General features: G+C 45.3%; 1 protein-coding gene across 9 annotated transcripts in view; it reads right to left on the reverse strand.

The window, feature by feature from the left end:
• The window catches only part of TEAD1 (TEA domain transcription factor 1), a 262,390-nt gene that overhangs the window by 28,734 nt on the left and 208,099 nt on the right, over nt 1-25,557 (reverse strand). For 7 of the 9 annotated variants that reach the window (XM_024757060.1, XM_024757061.1, XM_024757059.1 and 4 more), the window contains one exon: nt 12,989-13,162. The exons of the other annotated variants lie outside the window; for them this stretch is intronic. In XM_024757060.1, coding sequence (XP_024612828.1) covers nt 12,989-13,162 — 174 coding nt within the window. The remainder of the gene's footprint in view (nt 1-12,988; nt 13,163-25,557) is intronic. 9 annotated transcript variants of the gene reach the window in all.

Here is a 25,557-nt window from a genome sequence, read left to right on the forward strand (position 1 = left end):
ACTTAGTACTTTTTCTGATTTGTGAGTTTATAACAAGCCTTAGGTTTTAGGCATAACTGCTCAAACAGGTACAAAATTACAATCTTTCCCACAAAGATATGATTAGAGATGTCATGAAATTCTGCCTGGAAGCAAAAAAGGCCATCATTAATAAATGTGTGGGGAATGGATTAAAAACTTGAGGATCTATATGCGGGCAAGTCCTGGAAAACAGTGTAAGGTCGAAGTAGAAGCAGGTTACAATGCTAGACAGAGAAAGCTGACTGCACCAGACAGCAAGGAAACAAAAAAGTGAAACATCAAATTCCCTCAAATTCTTCCGTAAATAATCCTTCTCTTACACACTTGTTACTTGTGCAGCTGAGACATGTAAGTCACAAGACAAGACTTCGGCTTGGTTTCTCCTCTGTTACCTCTCACTCAGCAAGCGTATGTGTTCATGGATGTGTTCCACTGCTTCATTTCATGTTTTTGAAATTGAAGGAAAAAAAAAAATCAATATTCTTCAAAGAATGATTCTTCCCATTTCATGGGTGAGGAAAACAAGGCCTAGCCCAGTTACGTAGGATCCAGAGTCCTCTGAGGGGAGGGCTGGGCCAGGGAAGGGGCTCTGCAAAACCTCAGGCCTCTGGAAACCTGGCTCCAGGTGCCTGAACGACAGGGAAATGAGCGTGAGGGTTGCCAAGGGCGGAATGGAATGGTGCAGCTCAGGCAGAGGCAGCATTTGGCTGACACAACTACTTTGTCACTGGCCTCAGAAAGAAAAGGGCTGCAGCCATAAAGAGGAAGCAGATCAGTCCAAAGGCAGGGGAGAGGGCTTGGGCGCCGGGTAGGAAAGGAGCAGGCTGCAGACACTCCCTTCCCACCGGCCTCTCCCTTCCACCTGGAGGGCGTGGAAGGGCTGGGCAGGAATTACTTGGTTGCAAAAATGAAAACATCAAGAGGATTGTCCCTGACAAGAGACAGTATAATAGGCACCGAGGGGTGCAAGGAGACGCTGGCGTTTTCACCGCTTTGAACCTCTCCTCTCCATCCTCTCCCAGCCATGATCAAAGGACCAAGATTTCAAATTGTGAAGCAATTTTTTCCAATGGCAGCATCTGGCTCCTTGGCAGGCAGCGCTGGGAGCCAGGCCCTGTCGTGGGCGTCCATCCTGGCCTGCCACGTGGTGAGGCTCGGCCAGGCAGGGCACCACGTGGGCCTTACAGCTGCTCCCCCAGGCGCCGCAACAGCAGTTGCTCTGCCCTGGGCCGTGAGCTGGCAGGCAGAAGTGCTCCAGGAGGCAGCCCGGGCAGGGCACTCTTGAGGCTGCGGTCTGCTCCCCAACCCTCCCGCCTGACTCATCTGCATGCATCTGCCCCGGTGGCTTCGGAGGCCTGGGGTGCGGGAAGCTGGGATGACTGTGGGACGGCCGCCGCGCCCCCTCCCCCCACCCCCCGGGGGCAGGTTGACTTGCATTTGGGGAGAGCGAGAAAGCTGCCCAAAGGGAAGGGAGCCTTTGAGGGTGTTTGGGCCACGGTGCCCCTGCCCGGTGCAACAGGACGAAGCTGTAGCTCTCCGGCCACAGCTGTTTTAAATAAGAATAACAGGCATAAACTCAGCCCCCTGCTCTTCGAGTCACTTCCCACGAACTAGGGCATATATTTACATCTACAAAATAGAAGATTTTAAAAAACAACCACCAAGAGCCCCTTTATAGTGCAGATCAGCACCCATTTGAATTTCATCAACATTTAGTACTTCAAAGAATCTTAAAAGCTTGCTCTAATTACAATAGGCACTGCCCGAAAGACTGGCTGTTTGCATTGCAAATTCCTACAAATACTGCCATTCATTAAAAAAAAATTCAATTAATACCGCCCACACAACTTCAGGTAACTGCCACCGGTGACCTCACACAGTAGGAGCTGGGGTGAAAGAGCAAAGGTCTCAGGTCCTAGTACAAAGCAGCTGCACAGGCCAGTTCTCTCCAGCGGAGGCAGTTAATGAGTCCTGGGTGCCCAGCTGAGCTGGCCCTGCACCCAAAGCATTCACCAGGCAGGCGAACATCGGCCAGAGACCACCTTTTCCAGACCAGAAAACAAGGCCTTTTCTCTGGTCTGGAGTTTTTGTGCGTGAACAGTCTAACATAGAACAATAACAACAAATCAATCAACTAATTAACAAGTGGAGAGTTGCCAAATAAAATAACAGGCTTCCTGGTTAAATTTGATTTTTATATAAACAACACACTTTTTTCCGTGGGGATAGGGACATATCCCTTTGTCTCCAAGATGGCATGGGACAGACACTAAAAAAGTATACGCTGTTTACCTGAAATTCAAATCGAACTGGGTGGTTTGAATTCTTATTTGCTAAATCTGGCAACTCTTCTAACAATTCACCTTTACCAAAAAAGAATAACAAAAATTGGGACTTACCCTCAAATTTCCATTGCTGTAAGGAGACATCTTTATGCTCAAAATATTTTTGAGTGGGAAAAAAATGAAGCTGCTGAATAACACATGGAGCATGCTACTTCTTTTAGTAAAAACAAATGGTGTACGTACAATGTTTGTAGATGCACATAAAAAGTCAGGGGGGATACAGGGCTGGCGGAGGGTCGGTCTCACTTTTTCTTCTAGTCTTTGGAACTGCTTGGGAAATTTAATAAGCTTCTCTTGCTTTGGTAATGTAAACAGTACATTAAAATGGGAGTGGATGGGCAGGGTGTACCTTGCATCTCTACCTTCACAGGGAGAGGGAATTTCACACATCACCAAGGGTATAGGTCCAGTTTTAGACAACTGACCAAGATGCCTGAGGGGTTTATGACTATGTCTAGGTAATCCACTAACTCCTTGCAAAACTGGGTCTGGAAATAAGCAGCCACACCCTGATTGTGCCACTTCAATTCTTTCCTTCTCAAGCTTTTCTTGGTGATGGTTACAGAGTGAAGCTAACTGTGCCTCCATGAACAGGGTGAATGCTGGGAGGTGCAGGTGTACCACACGTCTGCTTTCCCCTGGGCTTCTGCTTAGCAGCAGCTCTTGGGGAACACAGTGGCTCTGCATCTCAGCCTGTAACCACGGCACGGAGCAGAGTTAAACAGCCCCATGCAGGAAAGAATGGACCCCTGACCTTGGCTTTGTTAGCAACCACTGAGCCCAATGGCCCAGGACAGAAAGCATTAGAGGAACAGCTGTCAGATGGATTCTCCCAAGAGGTTAAGAGAATTCCCAATTTAGATTCTGCCTAGATGTCCTGAAGAGTTCAAGGTTAAAAAAAAAGGATCCGTGGTGGGACTGAGGTCGAGGGATTGAGGGAAAAGCAGAGTGAGCTTCTGCTCCCAGCTTCCAGGCTGTCCTATTCTGCCTTATGTTTTCAGTGGATTCAGAAAGGCTCTTTTAAATAAAGTCACTGCCATGGAGATCGTTTCCACCCTCAACTCTCACAATTCTCCAGGTTCTGTGAGGCCCAGCGGCCCCCAGGACCTTCTGTCAACTCTCAGTAGGACTCCTGGTCTCTGCACGCATCCACCTGCCCTGAAAACTCCTTCCCACTCCCCTTCCATTGATTAAACTCTTTCAAGATTCAGCTCAAATGCCACATCTTTGTGAGGCCTTCCAGAATGTTCTCAGGCAGAAAGAGCACCTCCTCTACCTCTGTGCTTCCACATTTCCACTAGAGCCCCTATCCCACAGTGTGTCTGCCATCCCACACCAGACCCTAAGGTCTGCCTCCCCAGCTTTCTAGGAGCAAAGTAGAAATCAGTGAATTGACTGATTTGTTGAATGACTCACTGGCGATGTGTATATTCATTACTAATGTAAATGATTAAACTATTTCTCTAAGAACCTAACAACTCCAGAGAGAGCCTGGAAAAGGTTTTGTGTGAATCTCTTGAGGTCTCCTCCTACCCCCTTTCAGTAAATTCCTTGAGAAATTTATTCAACAAACTGTCAGATGCCTACGATATCTGCCTACACTATCAGAGCTGGCCAAGTGACAGTTCTAGGACCCCGTGTACAGCAATTCCTCTAGGTGTACTGAATGAAATAACTCTTCATCAACTGAATTAAAAAAATAAATAAATAAAATAAAAAACTGTTGAAAATCTGCTATATACATTGCACTGCTGGATAAACAAATGCTATGGATAGGATCCTTGCTCCCTGGGGAAGGCTTACAAAGTTTAGGGCACAGGCCTGGGAAAACAGGAAGGAAGCAATAATAGACAGCAGTCAACGCAGAAAGCGCTAACAAGCTCCAGATATTTTTCTCATAAAATCAAGCCAAAATGGGTCGGATGTGCAAGGTTACTGACCACCATGCCCCCCCAACCCCCATCCTTCTACATGAAATATCAGAAACTGCTATCCAAAGAAAATTTTTCAAAAAAACAGACCCTGGTGAAGATAATCATAGAGTCACAGTCTACCGAAGAGAATTTATCATGTATTAGCCCCATAAGTACCTCTGAATATGGTATTTCTTGCTAATCTTCCTTCCACTACATCATTCCATTACTTCCTATTGTTCACATAATTTCAGAACTTAACACTGTTGTGAGAAGAGACAGAAGTAGAGAGAAAGGGAAAGCTTGTTGAACTGAAAGGCCCTTTCCTTATTGATAACTGTTTAAAACATGTGGGGAGCAAATTATTCCATTTTGCTAACGTCCTTTTCCATGAATTGCAACAGGGACATTTGGTTCCAAATGATAGACTCAAGTCTACAATTCCAGCCTAAATCATGCAGAATCCAATCAGAAACAGGCTGAAACTCTGGAGGGGGTCTATCTGGCCAGGTTACATGTGCACCCAGTTTCTTCTCCCTAAATAAAGCCCAGTTGTTTTATTTATAGTGCCTGTCATTTTGTCCAACAAATGTCATTTCGTTCCTACCAAGATAAAAACATCTTCTAAAGGCTGCCCTCTTTCCAGATAATTCGCTTTCCATTTCTGTTTTATATCTTCTCACATCTGCTCTGGTTAGTAAAACTAGCCTTGCTTTTTCTTCCTAGAGAAAAATAGGTTAAGAAAGTAAGTTGAATCACTATGAATAAATTGTTAATTGTTTACACTGGATGATCATAATCCCAAGAATTTTAAAAAGCAAAGCATAAATGGCCATAGGGTAACATGGAGTATATCCTGATTTCTAACATACCACTAATTTAGTAATGGTTTGAGAGAAAAAAGAAATATTATAATTAAGAATTTGTTTCTTAACCACAGGATACAGATCCATACAATTTCATTTTCATATTATTTTCTTCTTTGTTATTCCAAACAAAGTTTGAGAGTAAGCCTTCATCACCCTAATGATTCTTCTGAATAGTTTTAGGCTGTAAGGTTTATAAGTAACATGTTAGTGGCGCGGCTTTCTTTGAACCAGTGTCCCCAAGCTTGACACTCTTGAGGACTGTTAGGACAGAGAGTAGAATTTTGAGGCTCCTCCAAAAATACTACTTTCATTGCATTTTTAAATTTGGTTAAATCCATCATTTTGTTTATTCCCTTAAGTAAGCTACTTATGGCTGGAAACAAACTTCTTTTGAAAGTGAGCTGCAAGCTATACTTGGGTTTCTGTCTTTCAGGATGCATGACTGAATCACACCTACTTCCTCCTAGCTTTGGGGATTCTATGATGAATTGCAAGACAGCTGACATTTTATCTTAAACTAGCTGCAGTGTCTGCCATATCACTGGCAACCCACCTGCGTGGATCTCAATACTGAAATGAAGCACAGCTCTGTCCACTTGTGGGTGTACATCTTCCTTTCTTAGAGCCCACAAAGCATCTGACCGTTGTTTTATAAGGAAAATAGAAGCATGGTTTTCTGCCAGTGCAAAATGTTCACTTAGTACAAATCCGGTCCCACACTCTTCCTCAACGATAATAACAATTTCAATGCTGCATCAAACTATAATTTTTCTGAGACATTTTAATTAGGGATTCAAATTTAAGCTACTAAGTAGAGTAGTATACACTACTAGTGCAAGTAATTCAACTAAGGTGACAAGGAGGTGGTGAGATGCCTTTTACACTGCCTAGGGTTGCAAAGGGCAAGTAATAATAACCACATCATGACTTACCCCTCTGTGTAGGGGTGGGCACGGTGCTTATGACGGCCGCTGTAAGAAGCATCCCACTTCTATGACTGTTGACATGGGAAGTATATGTCTTAGAATCGAGGGAACACAGTATGTTTAACCTTATTAATAGTTGTTTCTATAGAGAGTGAGGAAAGATTAAAGACTTTGAGTGGAAAGAAAAAATAGCTGCAGATGTAGAGGAAGCCAAAAACCAAAGTGACAACAGAAAGTTGTTTTCTTTTAAATTATGCCACACGAGGCTGATGAAGATGCCTGGTACGCTCACTATTAACGGCTTGACAACTTTCGAAAGCAACTTGGTTCTTTACACACAGACACAAACTCACACATACCTACACACACACACACACACACACACACACCCTAATTAGTGTCTAATAAGAATGGTTAAATTATGATACACCCAGTAGAGAGGATATTATGTAGTCATTAATAATGGTATTAGGGATCTAATGACATCTAGCTACAGGGAAGGGTGCTAGATAAGGAAGAAAAGCAGGATGCCAGATTTAACGCACTCCTTGGTTGAAACTACATAAACATGTATCACATTAAGCCATATTCATGGTGCATTTAGGAATGAATTAAGAATTATAGATTTCGAAAACTGCCTAGAAGATTATGATGTTGGCTTCGTAAACATGTGAACACGATGGTGCTGCCCCCCGCACAGGCAGCTACCAGGGTTGCACTGATCGCTCTGCTAAAACTGAGGATTCAACTTGAACTTCCTGGTAACACTCACCTTGGTGCCCAGGTAAACAGACACCTGAGCGCCCCATACTGACATGCCTTCACAAAGAAACTACACTGCTTCACTTCAGGTACCCGCACTGGCTTCCACGCACAGACGTCGTGGAAAGCACGTGGATTCCCGAGTCCAGCAGATCTGGCATCAATTAGCCGTGTGACTTTGCAGAAATCACTCTGCCTCTCCATGATTCAGTTTCTTTATGTGTAAAGTGGGAATAATCACATGTACCTCACAGGGTTTAAATAATACCAAGTACATGCTTATGCCTAGTCCAGGGACTGGCTCAAAGGAGGAACTCATTAACAGCCACGGTCACACACTGCTGAAAAAGAGAGGAGCCCCCTCCCTCCTGCTCCAGCAAATTCACTTTCCGCTCTTTGTAATGAGATGTGGAGTAGAATTAAAATGCACGGGAGTGAATAAAAAGTAGGCAAGAAGGAAGAGGAAGGAAATAAACAGGAGACTGTCATAAAAGGAAGAAGTTAAAGAACAAAAATTAAAAAGGCAAAATGTGGAGAAAGTTGCTTAACAGTAAAAAGAATCCTATTACTCTCTTGGCTCAAAATTTGTTGAAGCCACTGACAGCTCCCTATGACTGATACAAATGAACCCCCCTGATTCCTCTCTTTCCTCATTTTCCACCCACCTGTGTTTCCTATATAAGTGAGGGCCCAGCTGCAAAACACCTTGATGCACCTGAACACACCTTAACTAGCTTTACATGTCCCTTGTTTTGGTGCTTCCCACTGGTCCCTTACCTGCCACACTCACTGCCATCTCTCCCTATCCTAATACTCGCAGACGTAACGGTCAAAGGAGGAGGTGACCCCTAACATCTCCCCGCTGGGACTGTAAAGTGATACAACCATCTCAGAAAACAGCTGGGCAGTTTCTTAAGCTAAACACGGAGTTACCGTAAGACCCAGCAACTCCACTCCTGCATAGCTAGCTGCCCAAGAAAAACGAAACCATACGTCTACACACAGACTTGTCCACAAAGATCTCATAGCAGAATTATTTATAAAAGCCTAAAGTGGAAACAATCCACAAGTCTATCAACTAGTGCATGGATAAGTAAAATGCAGTCTATCTATACAGTGGGATAGTATTTAGCAACAGAAAGCAGCAAATTACTGACTCAGGCTACGAAAACATCATAAGTGAGAGAAGCCAGATGCCAACAACCACACATTGAATGATTCCATTTACATGAAATGTCCAGAAAAGGCAAATCTGTACAGGCAGAAAGTGGATTAGTAGCTGCCTGGGCCTGGAAGTGGGAATAAAGACTGACTGCAAATGGGCACTGGGCATCTTTTTTTTTTTGCGGTACGCGGGCCTCTCACTGTTGTGGCCTCTCCCACTGTGGAGCACAGGCTCCGGACACACAGGCTCAGCGGCCATGGCTCACGGGCCCAGCCGCATCGCAGCATGTGGGATCCTCCCAGACCGGGGCACGAACCTGTATCCCCTGCATCGGCAGGCGGACTCTCAACCACTGCGCCACCAGGGAAGCCCTGGGCATCTTTTTGAAATGATAAAAATATTCTAAAATGTAAGAGTGGTGACGACCACAAAACTCTGCAAATTTTTCTAAATATCATTGACTTGTACACAGAAAATGAGTAAAATTTTATGGTATGTAAATGATACCTCAATAAGTTTCTTAAGGAAAAAAAAAGGTCTCCCCAGATGCACAGCCATTCACAGAGGCCCTTGGGTGTCCCATACCATTAAGGCTCACAGGGTGGAGGGGCACCCACAACAATGGCATCTGTGGCTCTGCCATTCACTTGTGTTTTGGGGCCTGAGTCCTGGGGGGCCAGTCAGAGTCTTCCACCCTGAAGCCAGTGGAGTGACCACTACACGACTCACTGCCATCCCATTTACCTCAGTGTCCCCTGGCAAAGAGCTGGGGTCACAGCTTGGGCGTAAGTGCGGGTACCTCAGGTGGACTCAGTATTTCTCCCACAGCAAACTCCTAAGGTGATCTAGCCTGAATGAGCCCAGAATGGACATGGAGCAAACATTATGAACAAACTAAGAGTCAGCCTGATGGTGACAACCTGGAGACTGCAGGCACTTTGAGAAAGAGGAGAAAGGGAGGAGAAGAAAGGAGACGTGAGGATAGGACCTCTGTTGAAATGCACTGAATTCACACAAAAATGAAAATCTGTGAAGCCAATTGCTAATAGGAAAGAAATTTCAAAAGGAAGATTAAGCCTACTTAAGAAAACACCCACTGACATTCAAGGATAGAGTCTAAGTGTAATTCATGCTTTCTCAGTCATTAGAGGACGGCAATGAGATTTCAAGTTGCAGCAAATTGTAAACCTAATTCAAACTGCCTTTCCTCATTTATTCTAACATAGTCAGGACTGAATTTCTTCATAAAGGTTAAGTACTGCTAACAATTATACTGAAGGAGTGATGTCTTCCATCATATTCATAGAAGAGCTCAATTTTAATTCTGCAAATCTTAATTTAATAAACTAATACCTAATCTCAGAGTAATTGCTTCTACATTCACAAATCTCATACTAGCCACCACACTCTAAACATCTGCAAATCTAGACTTCATTATTTGGGGATTCATGACTGAAGGGTCCCATCACTGAAAGCATTTATTAAAATCATCCCCTGTGTAAAATGGAAAATTTTGGAAGCAAAAACAAAAACAACTTTCTAATACTTTGCATTCCACTTTATAGTCAAACAATATGCTGACTATAAGAAATCTTATTATCATTAAAATCCAATACTATATGGAGGACTTCCCTGGTGGCCCAGTGGTTAAGAATCCACCTTCCAATGCAGGGGACGCAGGTTCGATCCCTGGTCGGGGAACTAAGATCCCACATGCCGCAGGGCAACTAAGCCAGCAAGGCGCAACTACTGAGCCCACGCGCCACAACGAAGACCCAACGCAGCCAAAAAAAAAAAAAAGGAAAACAAAAAAACCAATACCGTTTAATTTGAAAGCACTGAAAATGGCTTATTGTTATCTTATCCTACAATTTCTGATTAATTTTAATTCATTTGGGTAGAACAGTCTCTTTTTATATCCTTCACAATAGTGGCTCTCAAACTTTTGATCTTGGGACCCCTTTTCCACTCTTAAGATTTACTGAGGACCTCAAAGAGCTTTTGTTTCTGTAGGTTATAGCTGTCTGTATTTTCCATGTCAGAAATTTAAACTGAGAAAAATTTTAAATATTTATTACCTAATTTAAACATAATATTAAGCTCATTGGATGTTAACATACATCTTTTTTTAATTAGACATACCTATATTTTAAAAAACAATGAAAATTAGTGAGAAGGATAGCACTGTTTTACATTTTGCAAATCTACTTAATGTGTGGCTTCATGAAAAATACCTAGATTCTCATACCTGCTTCTAAATTCAATCTGTCATGATTTGTACTTCAACTTTTGGTTGAAGTACATGAAGAAAACCCAGCCTCACATAAATATGTGGCTGGAAAAGGGAAGAATATTTTAATAGGTTCTTCAGATAATTGTGGCCATTTTTCTTTGATACTACACCAAAACTTGACAAGCCGTAGTTTTTAAAGGTAAGCTATAGTGTGGAGTCTGAAACCATATCAATGAACTTTTCACACTCTGTTACTTTAAAATCCATTGGTTTATCTTGCACAGAATAAAAAAAAAATACATCACATTTGTTAATATGACTGTGGATCCCACAGAAAAGTCTTTTAAGTATTGGGAAGCTGTCAAGTTCACCAAAGTGGATACAAGTTTTCCAAAATTCTTATTTTTACTTGAAAGCTCAAATCTTATCTTTGGCAACAAAGATTATCCGTTGTTTTCCTTGATGTAGCAGGCAGGCTCACTGCATTCATTTTCAGTGTGTACTCTAGGTTCAAGATATAATAAACCTCATAAAGGATATTCTTGGTGTGACCGGTTTGTTTTTTTTTTTAATTTAAACTGTGCGGGCTTCCCTGGTGGCGCAGGGGTTAAGAATCTGCCTACCAATGCAGGGGACACACAGGCTCAATCCCTGGTCTGGGAAGATCCCACATGCTGCAGAGCAACTAAGCCAGTGCGTCACAACTACTGAGCCTGTGCTCTAGAGCCCGCAAGCCACAACTACTGAGCCTGTGTGCTGCAACTACTGAAGCCCGCATGCCTAGAGCCCGTGCTCTGCAACAAGAGAAGCCACTGTAATGAGAAGCCCGCACGCAGCAACAAAGACCCAACATGGCCAAAAATAAATAAATAAAAAATAAATTTATATAAAAAAAAAACCCCAGAAACTGTGCATGCAACCCAGCCCGACTGATCCAAGGCTTCAGCAGTTTTACCCAATTACATTTGAACCATCAATGAGCACATCAGCAGAGTTCAAAAGGAAAATAATATCTCAGTGTCATAATGAAAATTGTTTTGACCTTGTCAGCCCATTGAAAGGAGACTAAGGAACCCCCCAGGGGTCTGTAGAACACCCTTTGAAAACTGCTGTGTTATCATATAACAACTGACCCCCAACCACCATTCAAGTCAATAGGTGGCAGCCACTAATTTAGAAGAAGGAAGTGCTTTTTAGGGTGTCCACGTGTATTACTGATCCCAAGAACATTAAATTAAGTAGAAGGCTACTTCCACAATCCAAATTCAATATGGAAGCATGACAAATGAAATCCACTTACCATGCAAGGATTAAAAAAAACCTAAACGAATTAAATTTAATATGTAAATTTCCTCCCAAGGAATTTAAAGTATGAATTTTTCCTTAGTTCATCTGTTTGTTTCCCCCATTTGTTGAGTTTTTTGTGCCAGGCGCTTGCTTAGCTTCGCAGATATGGAGAGCGATTGACAGACCCTGTGGGTGGGGTCCAGGGGACATGAAGCAGCCAGGAAACAGAGCAAAGGCACTTTAGTCAAACGGATCGGATTTCAAGCCCCAGGTCCCCACCCTGGAGCAGCCTGTACTTTGTGATCTCTGGGTCTCTGTTTTCTTAGTTGGATATGAGGCAAATTCCAGGTAACACTGGGAAGACTGGATAAAATGCATGTAAAGCATGAGCGCAGCTCCCGGCCCACAGCAGGCATTCAATCAGTGTAGCCATCATTATGAATAAGGTGTCTGGAAACAGTCAAGTCCAGAGGAGTGGGGCACACATCCAAATAATTACGACACAGCATGGGAACTGAGTAACCACACAACACGATAGGACTAAAAGAAAAATCAACGATTTGTTTAAGTGAGGAAGGTGCTATGTAATAAAGAAGCCACCACCTCAAAAGAAGGAGGGAAAGGAGGAGAAGTAAAAAGTCCACCCACTCACACACAAAGGCAGGCCGTAGGACAGACAGCAAGGGCAACACCCGGAACCAGCTCTTTTAGGGCCTTTAATGCCACGCTAAGAAGTGCAAACATTTGAGCCATTTTCTTTTTATTCTTGTCAAGACTGAGGAGTTATAAACGCTCAGTGCCAGCAGGTCCTCTGCTCTCAGGCCCCCAGTACACACACATTATCCTTACCCTTGCTGTGACATCCCTGACCCAACAGCAGTCCCCTGGCCCGGGCCTGACTAGTGGAGAAGGGACAGCAAAGCTCTCCTCAGAGGCAGGGGGACAGCAGGAAGCCCCAGCAGCTGGGGGAATGTGCCCTTGGTGTTTTAAGGCACAAATGAGGCACGTAATGGGCAGAGCCATTGTGTATTCTCTCTGACACTTATAAAACCTTGAAGCATGTCTTTAGCTCCACCCAAGCCCCTCCTTTGCCTCAGGTCCTACGCTCCAGTGGAATTTATAGGTTGCTTTGCTTAATGGTGTGTGAACAAACAGAAAGAGGGTCTAAGTGTCTCACGTCTGCCATTGTGACCCCAGCCATCTGCAAAGTTTCTTGTCATTGCATGAGAGAGCCCTGAAGCCCAAGCAGCTGCCTGTGTCTCTTTGGCAGGGACAGCAAATGCCACCTGGGTCACCACATGGATGTGCCACAGGCCAGCATGAGGACGGCCCACGGATGTGAGTCTGTGATCCCTTGGCGATCCTGCAGATCAGTCAGTGGGAATCCACAGCCAGTGCTCTGCCCTCAAGTGTGGGATGCGACCATTCAGACAAAATCCACTGAAATCACAGCAAGGTCTTACTCACCCAGAATTTTACGAGGAAGAAGGCATTTTGAGGGCCCTTTCCAAACAGTTCCTTTAAGCCACCTTTCTTTTCAGGAAATTTGTCATAAATCTGACGAATGTCCACTGATTCGAGCAATGGGTCACTGTAAGAATGGTTGGCATGCCCAATGTGCACGAAGAGGTGTTTGTTGTACTGTAAGAAACCAACAGAAACATTCCCATTACAAACCCTTTGATCAACCTGGGACACATCCATCTTGAGCTGCATAAAGAGTGGTAGTCTCGAAATCCCGGAATTCCGCCTTGAATAGCCTCGGGTCTGTGCCTTCGAAAAGATGAAGATATTAAGAAAAGCCATTATAGCTAAGGGTTAAAACAATCATTGTCTATTATTACAAGGGCATATATTTTCCCAAGTGCCTAAAAAAGTCTTTTTTGTAGACACAGTAGGAAACAACAACTTAAGTTACCCAACTACCAAACCTAGAAACAATTCCGTTACCCAGTTTTACCTGACTCAACTTAAAATGACAGTGACACCCCCTTTGGAGCCCATTATTTACAGTGTAAGTCCAATAAGCAGTATGGGTGTGGTCAGCCAACGCCATCACCCAGAATACACTTGTCACTCCAGCTCCCCTAGCAACAGCATGAATGCAGTGCTCTGAGCAATGGTACCCACCTACTTCTTCCATCAGGAATAAGAGAGCTGAGTGTCTTTCTCACAAGTCCCCTTAGTAACCAATCTAAAACTTTTGCAAAAGGGCTGGTCAATATGTGACTGTCAGTGCAAAGTTAAGAGTCATGGGTATAGATCATGGAGAGGATTCATGGTGCAGGGCTATACGGGACCAGTAAAAAAAAGTCCAGTCACTCATTCACAAAAACAGAAACAAACAAATCAAAACTCTGGCAAGTCATTTAACAAATGGAAATGCTTTCTTCTCCTTGCTTTGGTATAAGATATGGTAACCAGACCAAAAAGGAGTGTGGCAAACCAGTGGTTCTCACCCAGGATGCAGCAGAATCACCATGGAGCATTTAAAAATCACCAATGCCTGGGTCCCACCCAGGCGAAACTGGCATTTCTGAGAATGAGGCCAGGCATCAGTAATGTTTAATGCTCCCTTGATGAATTCCAATATGCAGCCAAGTTGGAGAACCACTGGCCTCTATACTCCAGCCCCCCCATGCCCGCCTCTCCTGCTGGATAGGCAGTAAGACCAGCCTAATGTGACACAAAGGCATCCGGGGTACAGGGGTCCCAGGGAGCTCAGGACCCAACAGGGTTCACAAGAGAAACCCATGTCAGTATTCGCCCACCAGTCCCTATTCACTTTTCAAGTTTACAATGGCATTTCTCCAACTAGAGTCCTTCCAAGTACTAGTTCCATAGGGAATGAGAAGTCCCAAATAAAAGAAGGCTGCTCCAAGCTGCTCGCCAGCAGTACTGTGTACTGGCTGAGATGGAATCTGCGCTCAGCCTGCTTCAGCACAAAACTTTGTGCCCACTGCCAATCAGCTATGACACTGGGTAAGTCCCCCCAGCCTCCGACACGGGGACAGTGATGGCATCTACCTCCCAAGGGCGCTATAGGGTTTATTTTTGTTTTTTTTAATCTTTTTGCTTATTTATTTATTTTATTAAAACAATTTTTTTGGCCGTGTTGGGTCTGCGTTGCTGCGCGGGCTATCTCTAGTTGGCGGCGAGCGGGGCCACCTCTTCGTTGCGGTGCACAGGCTTCTCACTGCGGTGGCTTCTCTTGCTGTGGAGCACAGGCTTTAGGCGCAGGCTTCAGTAGTTGTGGCACACAGGCTCAGTAGTTGTGGCACGCAGGCTCAGTAGTTGTGGCACACGGGCTTAGTAGTTGCTCCGCAGCATGTGGGATCTTCCCAGACTAGGGATTGAACCCGTGTCCCCTGCACTGGCAGGCACATTTTTAACCACTGCGCCACCGGGGAAGTCCCAGTGCTATAGGGTTTAAATGATGTACTGCATACTAAGAGCTTACTGGAGCTCCTCCACTCAACAAACAGTAGACACTAAATAAATGTTAGCTCCTATTATGTCTCATAAAACCTCTCTCCTTTGAGGTTCATTGAATATAACACATTAAAAGCACTGCGGAAGAGAAACATTGTGTAACTTTCTATAGCCCAAAGTTTCCCAAAGTTGTTTGCTCACAAAACCCTGTAAATATATCCTGAGGAAGTGATGGTTTACACTCACGACCTGCTACCCACACGCTGTGGATCTCTGGCCACAATGTGGAAGGGCAGGAGGCCCAACACCCCATCTGGTGCCAGCTGTCCACATACAGGGAGTGTGGCCAGGGCCCAGCACCATCTGGGAGAGGGCTAAGCCCCTCTCCTGCTCAACATCAGAGTGCTATCTTTACCAAGGCTTCCAAAACCCTAAAAGGCATCAGGTGAAATGAAAAAGAGGAACGTCAAGCTCTGACATGGACCCAGCCTCTGTTCCAGCTGTCTGGTGGATTTCTGGATGGCCTGAGACCTGGATGCAGCCACGCAGGAACAGAATATGTTGTGCTGGAAGAAAACTTTTAAAATAAAGTAGAAGCCATTGTCATGTTAGGGAAGTGAGGTTATAGGGAGGGGTGAAGTACCTCTGATCTTTTAAAAATTTTCTCAAATGTCATCACATCATCTTTTCAATTATAAGCAAACCAAAGCCCACAGAAATGTATGAGGCACTGCTGCCAAGGTGCTTCCAGTCTCATCAGTCGGTAGGAGGATAAAAAACAACACAGGTGAAGCTGGGAGCACAAACACTAGTGCAAGGTCCTCAGAGATGAGGAGGTGCATGAAGAGGTGATGCCTCATGCCTGGCCCCTCTGTTGGACCTCTAGTTACCAGTACAGGAGCAGAGGGCAAAAGGCGTTGTTCCTTCATTATCCAGACAACTGGCTGTCTCCATGTCCATCACCCAACCCTTAACCAAACCTTGCTTTGCAGCAAGCTCCCAGCCCTACCCGGCTTTGAGAGGCACCATTTCTGTCACTTCTTGTGGCATCCGTAGGCAGTGAGTTACAGGAAAGAATGGAATACAAACAGAGCCTTGGGTAGTATACCTGTGAAAAGAATCAGAGTCTCTCTGCTGAGCACACCTCACTCCCAGCTCTTCTGCCTCGCCAGCTCCCACGGGCCAGGGAATCCGAGCTGGGGTGAAATTAAAACTGTTGTAACTCAGGGACCACAGCCTGGACCTCCAGGCGTCAGAGATCAGGAAGGTGAACGACCGGAGGGTAAAATTTACCGTTCTTCAATGGGGACCCTGAAAGTATAGCTGAAAATCAAGGTGCTGAGCACAAAGCACTCTGGAGCCAGACAAGAACCTGAAATCTCGGTTTTCTCGTATGTACAATGGGGATATATGACTGTCATACAGAACAGGTTGGAAGATTAAAGGAAATAATGCACAGAGGGTGCTCGGCATAGGGCCTAGCATACAAGAAGTGTTCAATAAATCACAGCTGCTAAGATTACTGTTGTTGCAGTGTATTATGTGAGATTAACTAGATCCTGGGGTAGAATCAAAAGAACTTTCCTACTTTAGCTATCCCTCCTGCCTAGCAATGGAAAAATAAACACAAATAAGCCAAGAGCTGGGAGCAAGTTGTGAAGCTGCATGGCTGTTCAGATCCTTGATTACAGCCCGCCCATTACAAGCTGCTCGGGGTGTGGGCCTCTCACCTGTGTCTGCAGAAAGAAAGAGAACTGTGTCCATTCAGTGTTTGTACAATGTGCTTTCTATATATGTGACCTCTATACAATGACCTCAGGGTCACTGCCTCACAATGACACTGTAGGCAGATTTTATTAAAATCATTTTTACAGATGAGGAAATAGAAGCTCAGAGATGAACAGATTTGCCTGAGGTCACACATCCAGGAACAGTCCTGAAGTTAAGAATAAAACTTGGATCTGTCAATGCCACAGCCCATGCATTGGCTGCAAACATCAACCACACTGTCTCCAGAAGAAAATATAAATGCCTAGATCCTTCTAACTCAGATCTACTTTTTCTGAAAGCTGATCTGAGAAAAAAGAAAAAAGCTGAATAACGTTTTCAAAATTCTGAGAAATGAAATTAGAGTTCGGGACAAACATAATTATTCACAGATGCATCAGATAGAGGCTTCAGAGGTTTCTATTTTGAGGAGTTACCTTAGTGCCCAAGTGGCTGAAATGAACTGAGTATGGGCAGGCTGTCTTTGCCAAAGGAAATCGGGCGCTGCCTCCCCAAGGCTGGTGACTTGAAACCAAACCCTGACTGTTGGCATCTGAGTGGCTTTATTCCTGCCAAGAGGTGACTTTGTTTCTAAGAATACAAAGGGCTAAAGAAGGCATCCTGGAGGCCACAGCAGTGGGACAAACAGACCTCCCTCTCTCCTTAATTCAACCTGGCTAGGTGAGGAATCCCTCTGCACCCAAATCTAGAAGGCTGAAAAGAAGACGTCTACCTGATATGTTTGGGTTCAAGTTTTAATGAAATTAAAACCCTAAAAACTATTTGGTGAGGCTCTACTTCCCATCCTGCCAGATCTCCTTATAAGAGAAGACTAGGGTGGATACCTCACTTCCCTTCCTCCTTCCCCAATAAATCCCATTTTCTTTCCAGCAGTGGTGGTTTCCCCAAAACTAAAGGTGAAACACAAAACCAAAACAGGGCAGTTCTATTCTATATGGCAGAAAACAAATATTTACAAAAACAACAAAAATAACAACAACCAACAATCCCAAGTATGTGGGGAATGTACAAGCAGAAATGGGGTGAATGTCAATGTGTCACGTCTACCAAAGCCTAAGCCTAAATTTCCTTGATATCGAAAAGAGAGGTTAACGCTGGCTTGTTCAATTACAAGAAAGTCTCCTAGGCACTCAGTAGATACGCTGATTATCAACATATCAATGACAACAACAGAAAAGGTGCTCACTCTGCATATTTCTTTTGTGGATTTCCATGGAACAAATCAGCACACCTAAGGTCCATTATACACCAGGCACTGGGGTGGGCACAGGGAATCCATGAGCTAATAGTACAAAGCCCCTCCCTTCAAAGAACCTACAGAGTGAATGTATGGAGCCAGCTTATTGCCTCTGTAGTCAGAACCATCGGCTGCCCATTTAACACATGTTCTCAAAGATTCTCATAGAGAAGACTGGGATTAAGGACAGTCAACATCCCCTCCCCTGTACATCCCATGACTTAAATCAGCATTTACCTGCTCTGTTCATACGGATAGCAGTATTCTCCAGCACTAAACATACAGTGTGATTCATTAGCAAGGAGAACATATGTGGAATTTATCTTGAAAATGTGAATGAAGCTTCACAAGCCTAAGGTGCAAACCAAGTTAGCCATCACATGTGAGAATAGAACACACTCTCAGATTTGTCAGGTTTCAGAAAACCGACCTTCCTTGCAACTATGAGGTAGCAATAGGAGGATATGTTCTTTTGAAATGAGGGAGTAAATCAAAAAAGCAGGAGATGGGCTTCCCCGGTGGCACAGTGGTTGAGAGTCTACCTGCCGATGCAGGGGACACGGGTTCGTGCCCTGGTCCGGGAAGATCCCACGTACCAAGGGAGATGAGGCCGGAACCCAGAAGAGAGGTGAAAGGAACACACTGGCCCACAGCTAGGCTGCTGACCTGGACAGCAGCCAGTCCAGAGGGGATGAGAAGCTGGAGGGCTCCTAAAGGGACTAGAGAGATTCCCTGACTTAGCTGATCGTCTGGAGAAGAGCTTGAGAATTCTGTTAGAAATGCGGAGGATGAATTTGTGTAGGTATATAAAAACGGAACAAATAAAAAGGCAGTGACAAACCTTAGAAAAAACAAGTTTTACAATCAAGAAAATGGTTCTAACCCATTATACGTTAACCATGCTGTGTACAAAATTTGCAAAGGTTTGTAATATAAACACTGAGTGTTAATTAAACCAAAAATTGTGATGTAACCATATGGGGGGGGCGGTAAGGATGTGCTAAGTTCAGAGAGCTAAGTCCTGGTCTTCCACAGGAAGAAGTCAGAGATAATGTCTGCAGATCGATGGACTGAGATACAGAGTAGAAGCATGTTGTTTAGAAATACGGAGATACTATACAAAGCAAGGAATAAAAGGCGGCAGCAGCTGTTCCTAAGGAGCAGGACTGGGGGGTGGGAGACAGGGCAAGGGGGCAGGCGATGGCTGCTCTGCCTTATAGGCCATGCATGGGGTGTGATCTGGCTTATACACGAAGCACACCTATTACTTTATTAAATTAAATAAACAGCCAATCCAAAACTATCTTGAAACATCATGGAGTTTTGTGAGGAAAGAACTATAAAGGGAAACAAAAACACAAAGGGTCGTGCTTCAGGATGTTCATTCCAGTTGGCCGCAAGTTCCCTGGACCTGAGAGGAGCTTGGTCAGATCATAGAGCCTTCCTAGGCTCAAGTACTCAGGATGACTGAGCAGGAGCTTGGACCCTGTCTGCCTGCAGGGTTCACCAGAAAGACTGATGTTGCACCGGCACAGTCCTACCTGGATTGAGACGTCCCGCGGCTCAGCAGCCCCTGACACAATCGTAATACACAGATTTCTATTCTGGCTTGGCGAAATGCTCATTTTCTCTTTTTATTGCTAGAACCTCTCCAATTATTCTTCACAGCAGTTGTAAACAGTGATAAAGGTAAATGTAATCCTAAAATCTCCCCAAAGCGACTTGTGAAGGGTAATTTAGCTACCCTGGGGGATTAACAAAGGACTTTCCCCCTCCTCCAAAGCTGTTCTGCGAGGTCGCTTTCCTTCCTGGTCTCTGGCTCTCCCTCTCTCTCTGCTGCTTAGAGAGGCTGCAGGGGAGGAGGGCTGAGCACCAGACTCGGGAGTCAGACAGGGTCTGGGTCTGAGTCCTGGCGCCGGCGCCGCTTCCTAGCTGAGTCGTCTGGGAGGGGCGCTTTCAGCCCTCTCCACATCGGTAATGCAGGGATAATAACAGTACCTACCTCGAAGGAGCGTCACGATGCTTAAAGGAGAATCCACAATGCTGTACCAAGCACGTAATTTGTTATTATTATCATTGCTATTATTATTTTCCCCAATAATCACGATGTTTCTGTACTTCGGGTGAGATTACTTGAAATTATGGCTGTTCCTCTGACAGCAACGAAATGGAAATACTAAAAATTTAAAGCAGATATTGAGAGGAAAGTTTCAGACACATTGGTGATTTCTACTGTCCCGACACTGCCATTATGTACTGTACTGTAGGGCAGCTGAGGTAGGGGTGACGTGTACGCGAGGCCTTGAGGAATCCGGCCCCTGAACTACCCCCAAGGCGTGTCCGTGAAGAATGCAAAGTCTGTCCTCGCAAGTGGGGCTAGGGCAGCCTGGGCGGTTGCCCATTACTGCAGATGAGATAAACCAGAACGAGCAACTCCCAAAGTGGCCACTGGGGGTTAATTTTCTTTTCTCTTTTTTGAAAGGGCTGCTAATACGTTCTAGTCCAGAGCCCTCTGATGAGGCAGTTCACTTTTTATGCAAAAGGAAAGGGAAAGCCCTAAGAATCTGCTGGCCCTTGGCATCTGAGAGGCTCCCTTGGACACACCCCAACGCTGCACTACACTGTCTGACCTGAAGATGGCGGTCTTTCCCTAAACTTATTCCAAATATTCCAAGTATTTGAAGAACGCAGTAAAACCTTGAAAAATGACTGCTGTCAAATAATACCGGGAGAAAAATTATAATCCACTTAGGAATTCAAAGAAACCAAGACAAATAACTCATGTCAAGGGATGCTAATGTACAAGTTGAAACAGAACAAGGACAAATCACCTACATTTGCTTCCTGTTATTTTCCTGCCTGGACAGTCTGCTCAGACACCCCCAGCGCAGCCTGGGCAACCTGTGACGGCCCCTGGGCCCTACAGGGACAGGGAGTGGATGCAGAACCAAGCCACGGAAAGTGGCCTGCGTCTTCAGTCCCTGGGGAGAGGAGCTTGCCTGGGCTCACGCTCCAGCAGGCTCTCTCCTCAGCTAGCTGGTCCAGAGGCACCAGCCCTGTTCTGGCTACTTGGCCCCCCCGGTGCTGCTTCCTCCCCTCCCTGTGCTCTTCCCAGAAAGAAACATCACTGAACACAAGAAACAAGGAATGAATCGGTCCTTCCTCCTGGATCTCACACCAGGATGCAGCCCCTCACCCCACCTCCCACTTCCACCACCACCTCCATGGAGCGGCTGCTGTTTTCTTAAAAAGAAGTGCGTCTTCCCCACACAAGTGCAGCTGTTAAGGCCCACTGGCTGAGTACAGGGACAGCGACCAGGAAGGCAGGCGGTGGCTGACCTGCTAAGGAAAGCAGATGGAGTCTGGCTGGGCCTCTGTGAAATGTCTATAAAACCCAGATTTCCAGATGCTTTCAATTGCCTCATCCCCAAATGGTCATGAATAAAGAGGGTGAGCGTCCAGAGAAGCTCAGACATGGAGAGTAAACCACCCACTGCTGCTACGAGAGGGTGCAGTTGGCATGGATGAGCTGACAGCACAGCTTGGCAGTCGTGCAGGACAGGGTGGGAAAGGCTGTCACAGCGACCTGTCACCTCCAGCACTGGAGAACACTCCATGTCCCACGTCCTACTGGAAGACCACACGTGGTAACACGTAAGAGAAAAAGCAGGCAGAAGCATGAACATTGAGCACAGCCAACCATCAGACCTCCTGAGGACCTGGGAGGCCAAATGTGCTTTCTGACCATTTATTCAAATATGTGATGTGTACATTAAGAACCCATGGGTTAGAATCCAGGCCCTGCTGTTTCTGAGTTGTGTGGCCTGAGCCAAGTTGCTTAAACTTTCTGGGCTGTGGTGTCCTCATCTGAACAGAGATGTCACCTGGCCTGCTCATCTCACGGGTCAGTGTGAGGTCAAACAAAACAGGAAACATGACAGTTCTGTGTGAGCCTTAGGGAGCTACACAGATGCTAGGATGCAGGTTCACTATTAATGAGAGCCACACACAAGCCATGAACTGGGGGAGAGAAAGAGTCTCTTTTCTGAAGGACCAGAAACCAAATGTCCCCAAAGAGCTGTTTCCTATGAACACACAACCCCGCTCTGAGATGTAGCGACCCCCTTAATTAGCAGGCACTGCAGGGCTTGGAAGCTTCTTCAGAGAGAACTTGCCCTCTTCCACTCTGTCCAGGATATAGGCGAGGATCCTCCTGGCAATCTGGAATCTAAACCTTGCTTCTGATCTTACTTCTCCAACTGAATTCCCATACAAAACAACTGACTCTTCTTTCTGCCACGGCCCTCCTCAATGTTTTATTTCCTCAGAGTTGCACTCGTCACAGTTTCCAAACCAAAGTCGGGATCTGTGAGATCTGACAAAGGAATTTCAGTTGATCTGTGAATTTAGGCCTTTGAAAGAAGCTACATAAAACCATGAAATCATCCTTGGGGTCCACATTTAACCAACTGCCTGTATGGAAAAGAATCAGGCTGTCTGCAGAATATATTTGCAAAACTTGAGGGACAAGACTCCCCCCAGAGGGAAGAACTCAGGTTCCCTCAGGCTGTGAAGACCGCTGACTCACTCCCCGCAATGGGGAAGTCCCATGCTTTTAGGCTGTTCCAGCCACTTAGAAATAAAGATAAGGGGCCAGGTCACTCCAGGCAGCAAAACTCCTCACCTTCTGGTTGAGGAACTGCCATCGTCCAAGCCTGGGTATCATTCGGAAATTCTCTCCTCCTGTGGAGCCCAAATCAAGGGTCCTTACTTTTCTTTCTCCAAATGTCCCGATCACCTTCCTTCACTGGCTGCCCCCGTGTGAAGGGCCTGCTACATCCAGGCTGTGCCTGGGGAGCTCAGACCTTGAAGGGCAGCCGTTTTTGCATCTGAGTGATTTTTTAATTTCTTCAAAAGTACAGTGACATGGTGAATATACAAAGGGGAGACAAACCACGGCACAGCCATTTCCTGGCAGTGGAACTTGATAATGTACCTTAATGCTCCTGAGCCTCCGTTCCATTACTGAGAGACGGGACGTAAGAACAGTGCCTGTGTCAAATGCTTGGCACGCAGGGCTTGGGACACAGCTCAGCCAATGCTGGAGGTTATCGTGATGGCTGCAACTAGCAGAGGTGTCTCCCTGGTCAGGTGTGCTCCTGCACATCATGGAACTTCTTCTTCCCCAAGATACTGCTCCTTCAAAATCTCAAGAGAATAATCTCCTGTCCCGCCCTCTCCATCCCAAAGCTTGCCTTTCTCTGGCCGTGTAACTCCTACCTAACCGAACTCACACACTCTCTTCCTGCTCGCAGCCCTGCTTGCTCTGGAATCCAGATCACGGTAGGCATTAAATCCACAACCTCTGCCTGGGAAGGTGTGGCTGAGCTTCGGGGCGGCTGGAGGAACCTGCCCTGCACCAGGGAGCAGGTAGAGGGATCCCGTTAGGCTTTACCAGGAAAACCACTCTGCATGCACACAGGGGATTCAGCTTACAGCTCATCAAGGCCGGGTTTTCATTTCTCTAAAGGAGCAGCTGCTTCAGGTCTCCAGAAACTGGGCCCTGATTACAGGCGAGGCCCTTTTAAAAGCCCACCCTGGGTGGAGGATCTTAACACCCTTTGATACGCAACACTGAAATCGTGTAGAAAGTGTACTTTCAAGCATTACTAACCACTTCTAAAATAGTCTTTGTTTTTTAGATCTTCCTTTCTTCACCCTCTGCTGTTTTTCTCTTAGCTTCTAGTGGAGCCAAAGGTAACAGAGGGACTGACTTGCTGGTTCTCCACCAATATAAACAACCACCGACTCCGGGAAATGTCTGGTTTACACATGATGCAGAGCCAGCAGGGGGCGTTCATCCCCCAGATTAGTTTTCCCTTAGCTCCTTGTAGATTATGGCTGGCTACAGGTACACACATCAGATACAAATGGACCCGAGAACCTTTGGTTACAGGTCTCAGGATATGGAATCGACAGACCTGGATCTGAATCCCATTTCCAATGTCAGCTGGCTGCCTAATACTGGGCAGGCTATGTCATAGGGCTGGGTAAGACAGTGCTGGCTATCACCAGTACTACTGCTGGTAGGGGTGGCAGAATTGTGAAGAATCTTTAGTGGTAGCAGGTGACACGTGGTAAACCGAAGAGTGAATTTCCAGCATAGCTGGGACTAAAAGAGGTGGCTGACTAACTGAAATGGGGGAGAATTCACAAGATTACTTAAAACAAGCATTCTGGCAAGTCTCAAGCACCAGCCTCTCCAATTATGTAATATGTGCTTCATTTTGCAAACATAAGGTGCTGTTACAATGAACATGTAAAGGCCCTTGAGGTCCAAGGTCACACTGAAAAAACATGTAGCATGTGAATGGTTTCTTTGGCTCTCAGACTTCCAGCTATAAGAAAATTTAAAGCCATCGAAAAGAAACTCACCTGGTACATTTAAACAAATTTGGATATACTACCCTTAAAATTTAACATCAAACATTAAGCATGTTAATTTGATAAGGAAGCCAACAAAGTGACAAATAATTAAAGGTCCTAAACAAATTCAACTTGGGATTCTGCAAATCTTTGTCTACATACAGACATGTACACACATTTCCCCCTACGTCTTTGCAATGGCTTGGGTTCACTGGAATCCTGGGTCTATGGGTAGTGCTGGCAAAAACCAAGCAAATAAATTAATGAGCTTGGTGCAGTGTGATTCTTTTTCATCCCTATCACAGCCCTATGAGGTAGGTAATTCTATTTCTTTCTATAGAAGAGGCTTGGAGAGATCGTTAGTCAATGGCTGTGGGCAGGTCTGAACCCTTTTCTGCCTGTATTGTCGCCCAAGAGGAAATAAGGCACACTCGGGGAGCAACAAAGCCAAGAGGAGAATCTAGTTTGCCTGGTCCTCGGTTCAGGGTGGTCTCCCTTAAGTCCCTCCTACACTGGAAATTCACTCTCTAGTTTACCACATCTGTCACCATTAAAGTCACGTGTTAGAGTCTATCTAAGCTAAAGAGGCAAACCTGTTCATTCATCAGTGAAAGGTCAAATCTAGTTGAACCATTCAGATTTTTTTAAATTTTATTTATTTTTTTATACAGCAGGTTCTTATTAGTTATCCATCGTATACATATTAGTGTATATATGTCAATCAAAATCTCCCAATTCATCCCACCCACCCCCCTCTGCCACTTTCCCCCCTTGGTGTCCACACGTTTGTTCTCTACATCTGTGTCTCAATTTCTGCCTTGCCAACTGCGAACCGTTCAGAGTCTTAAGTGTAATCCTGAACATACATGAAACAAGTATCTCTGGACTCTATTCCAAGGACTTGGTGGGCCCTGCCTTTCTAAGCTAGTCACCAGCTTTCACCTCCTGCTTTATCTACAACAGAGTCATCGCCCCTCGAGTGCTCTTCTCCCTTACTCGTCCCTGCCCATATCGATGCTCTACCTCTTGGCAGGAGGGCTGCTTCCTTGACGAAGCCTGCCCGGTTCCCTGTCCCTCATTCACAGCGTCCAGTGTTCTCCCTCCCCAGCGGTCACCACACTTTGCAGTGGCCTCATGTGTGACTTTGGCCTCG

This window comes from Neophocaena asiaeorientalis, unplaced genomic scaffold (assembly GCF_003031525.2).
Source record: "Neophocaena asiaeorientalis asiaeorientalis breed wild unplaced genomic scaffold, Neophocaena_asiaeorientalis_V1.1 scaffold504, whole genome shotgun sequence".
Classification (NCBI taxonomy): Eukaryota; Metazoa; Chordata; class Mammalia; order Artiodactyla; family Phocoenidae; genus Neophocaena; species Neophocaena asiaeorientalis.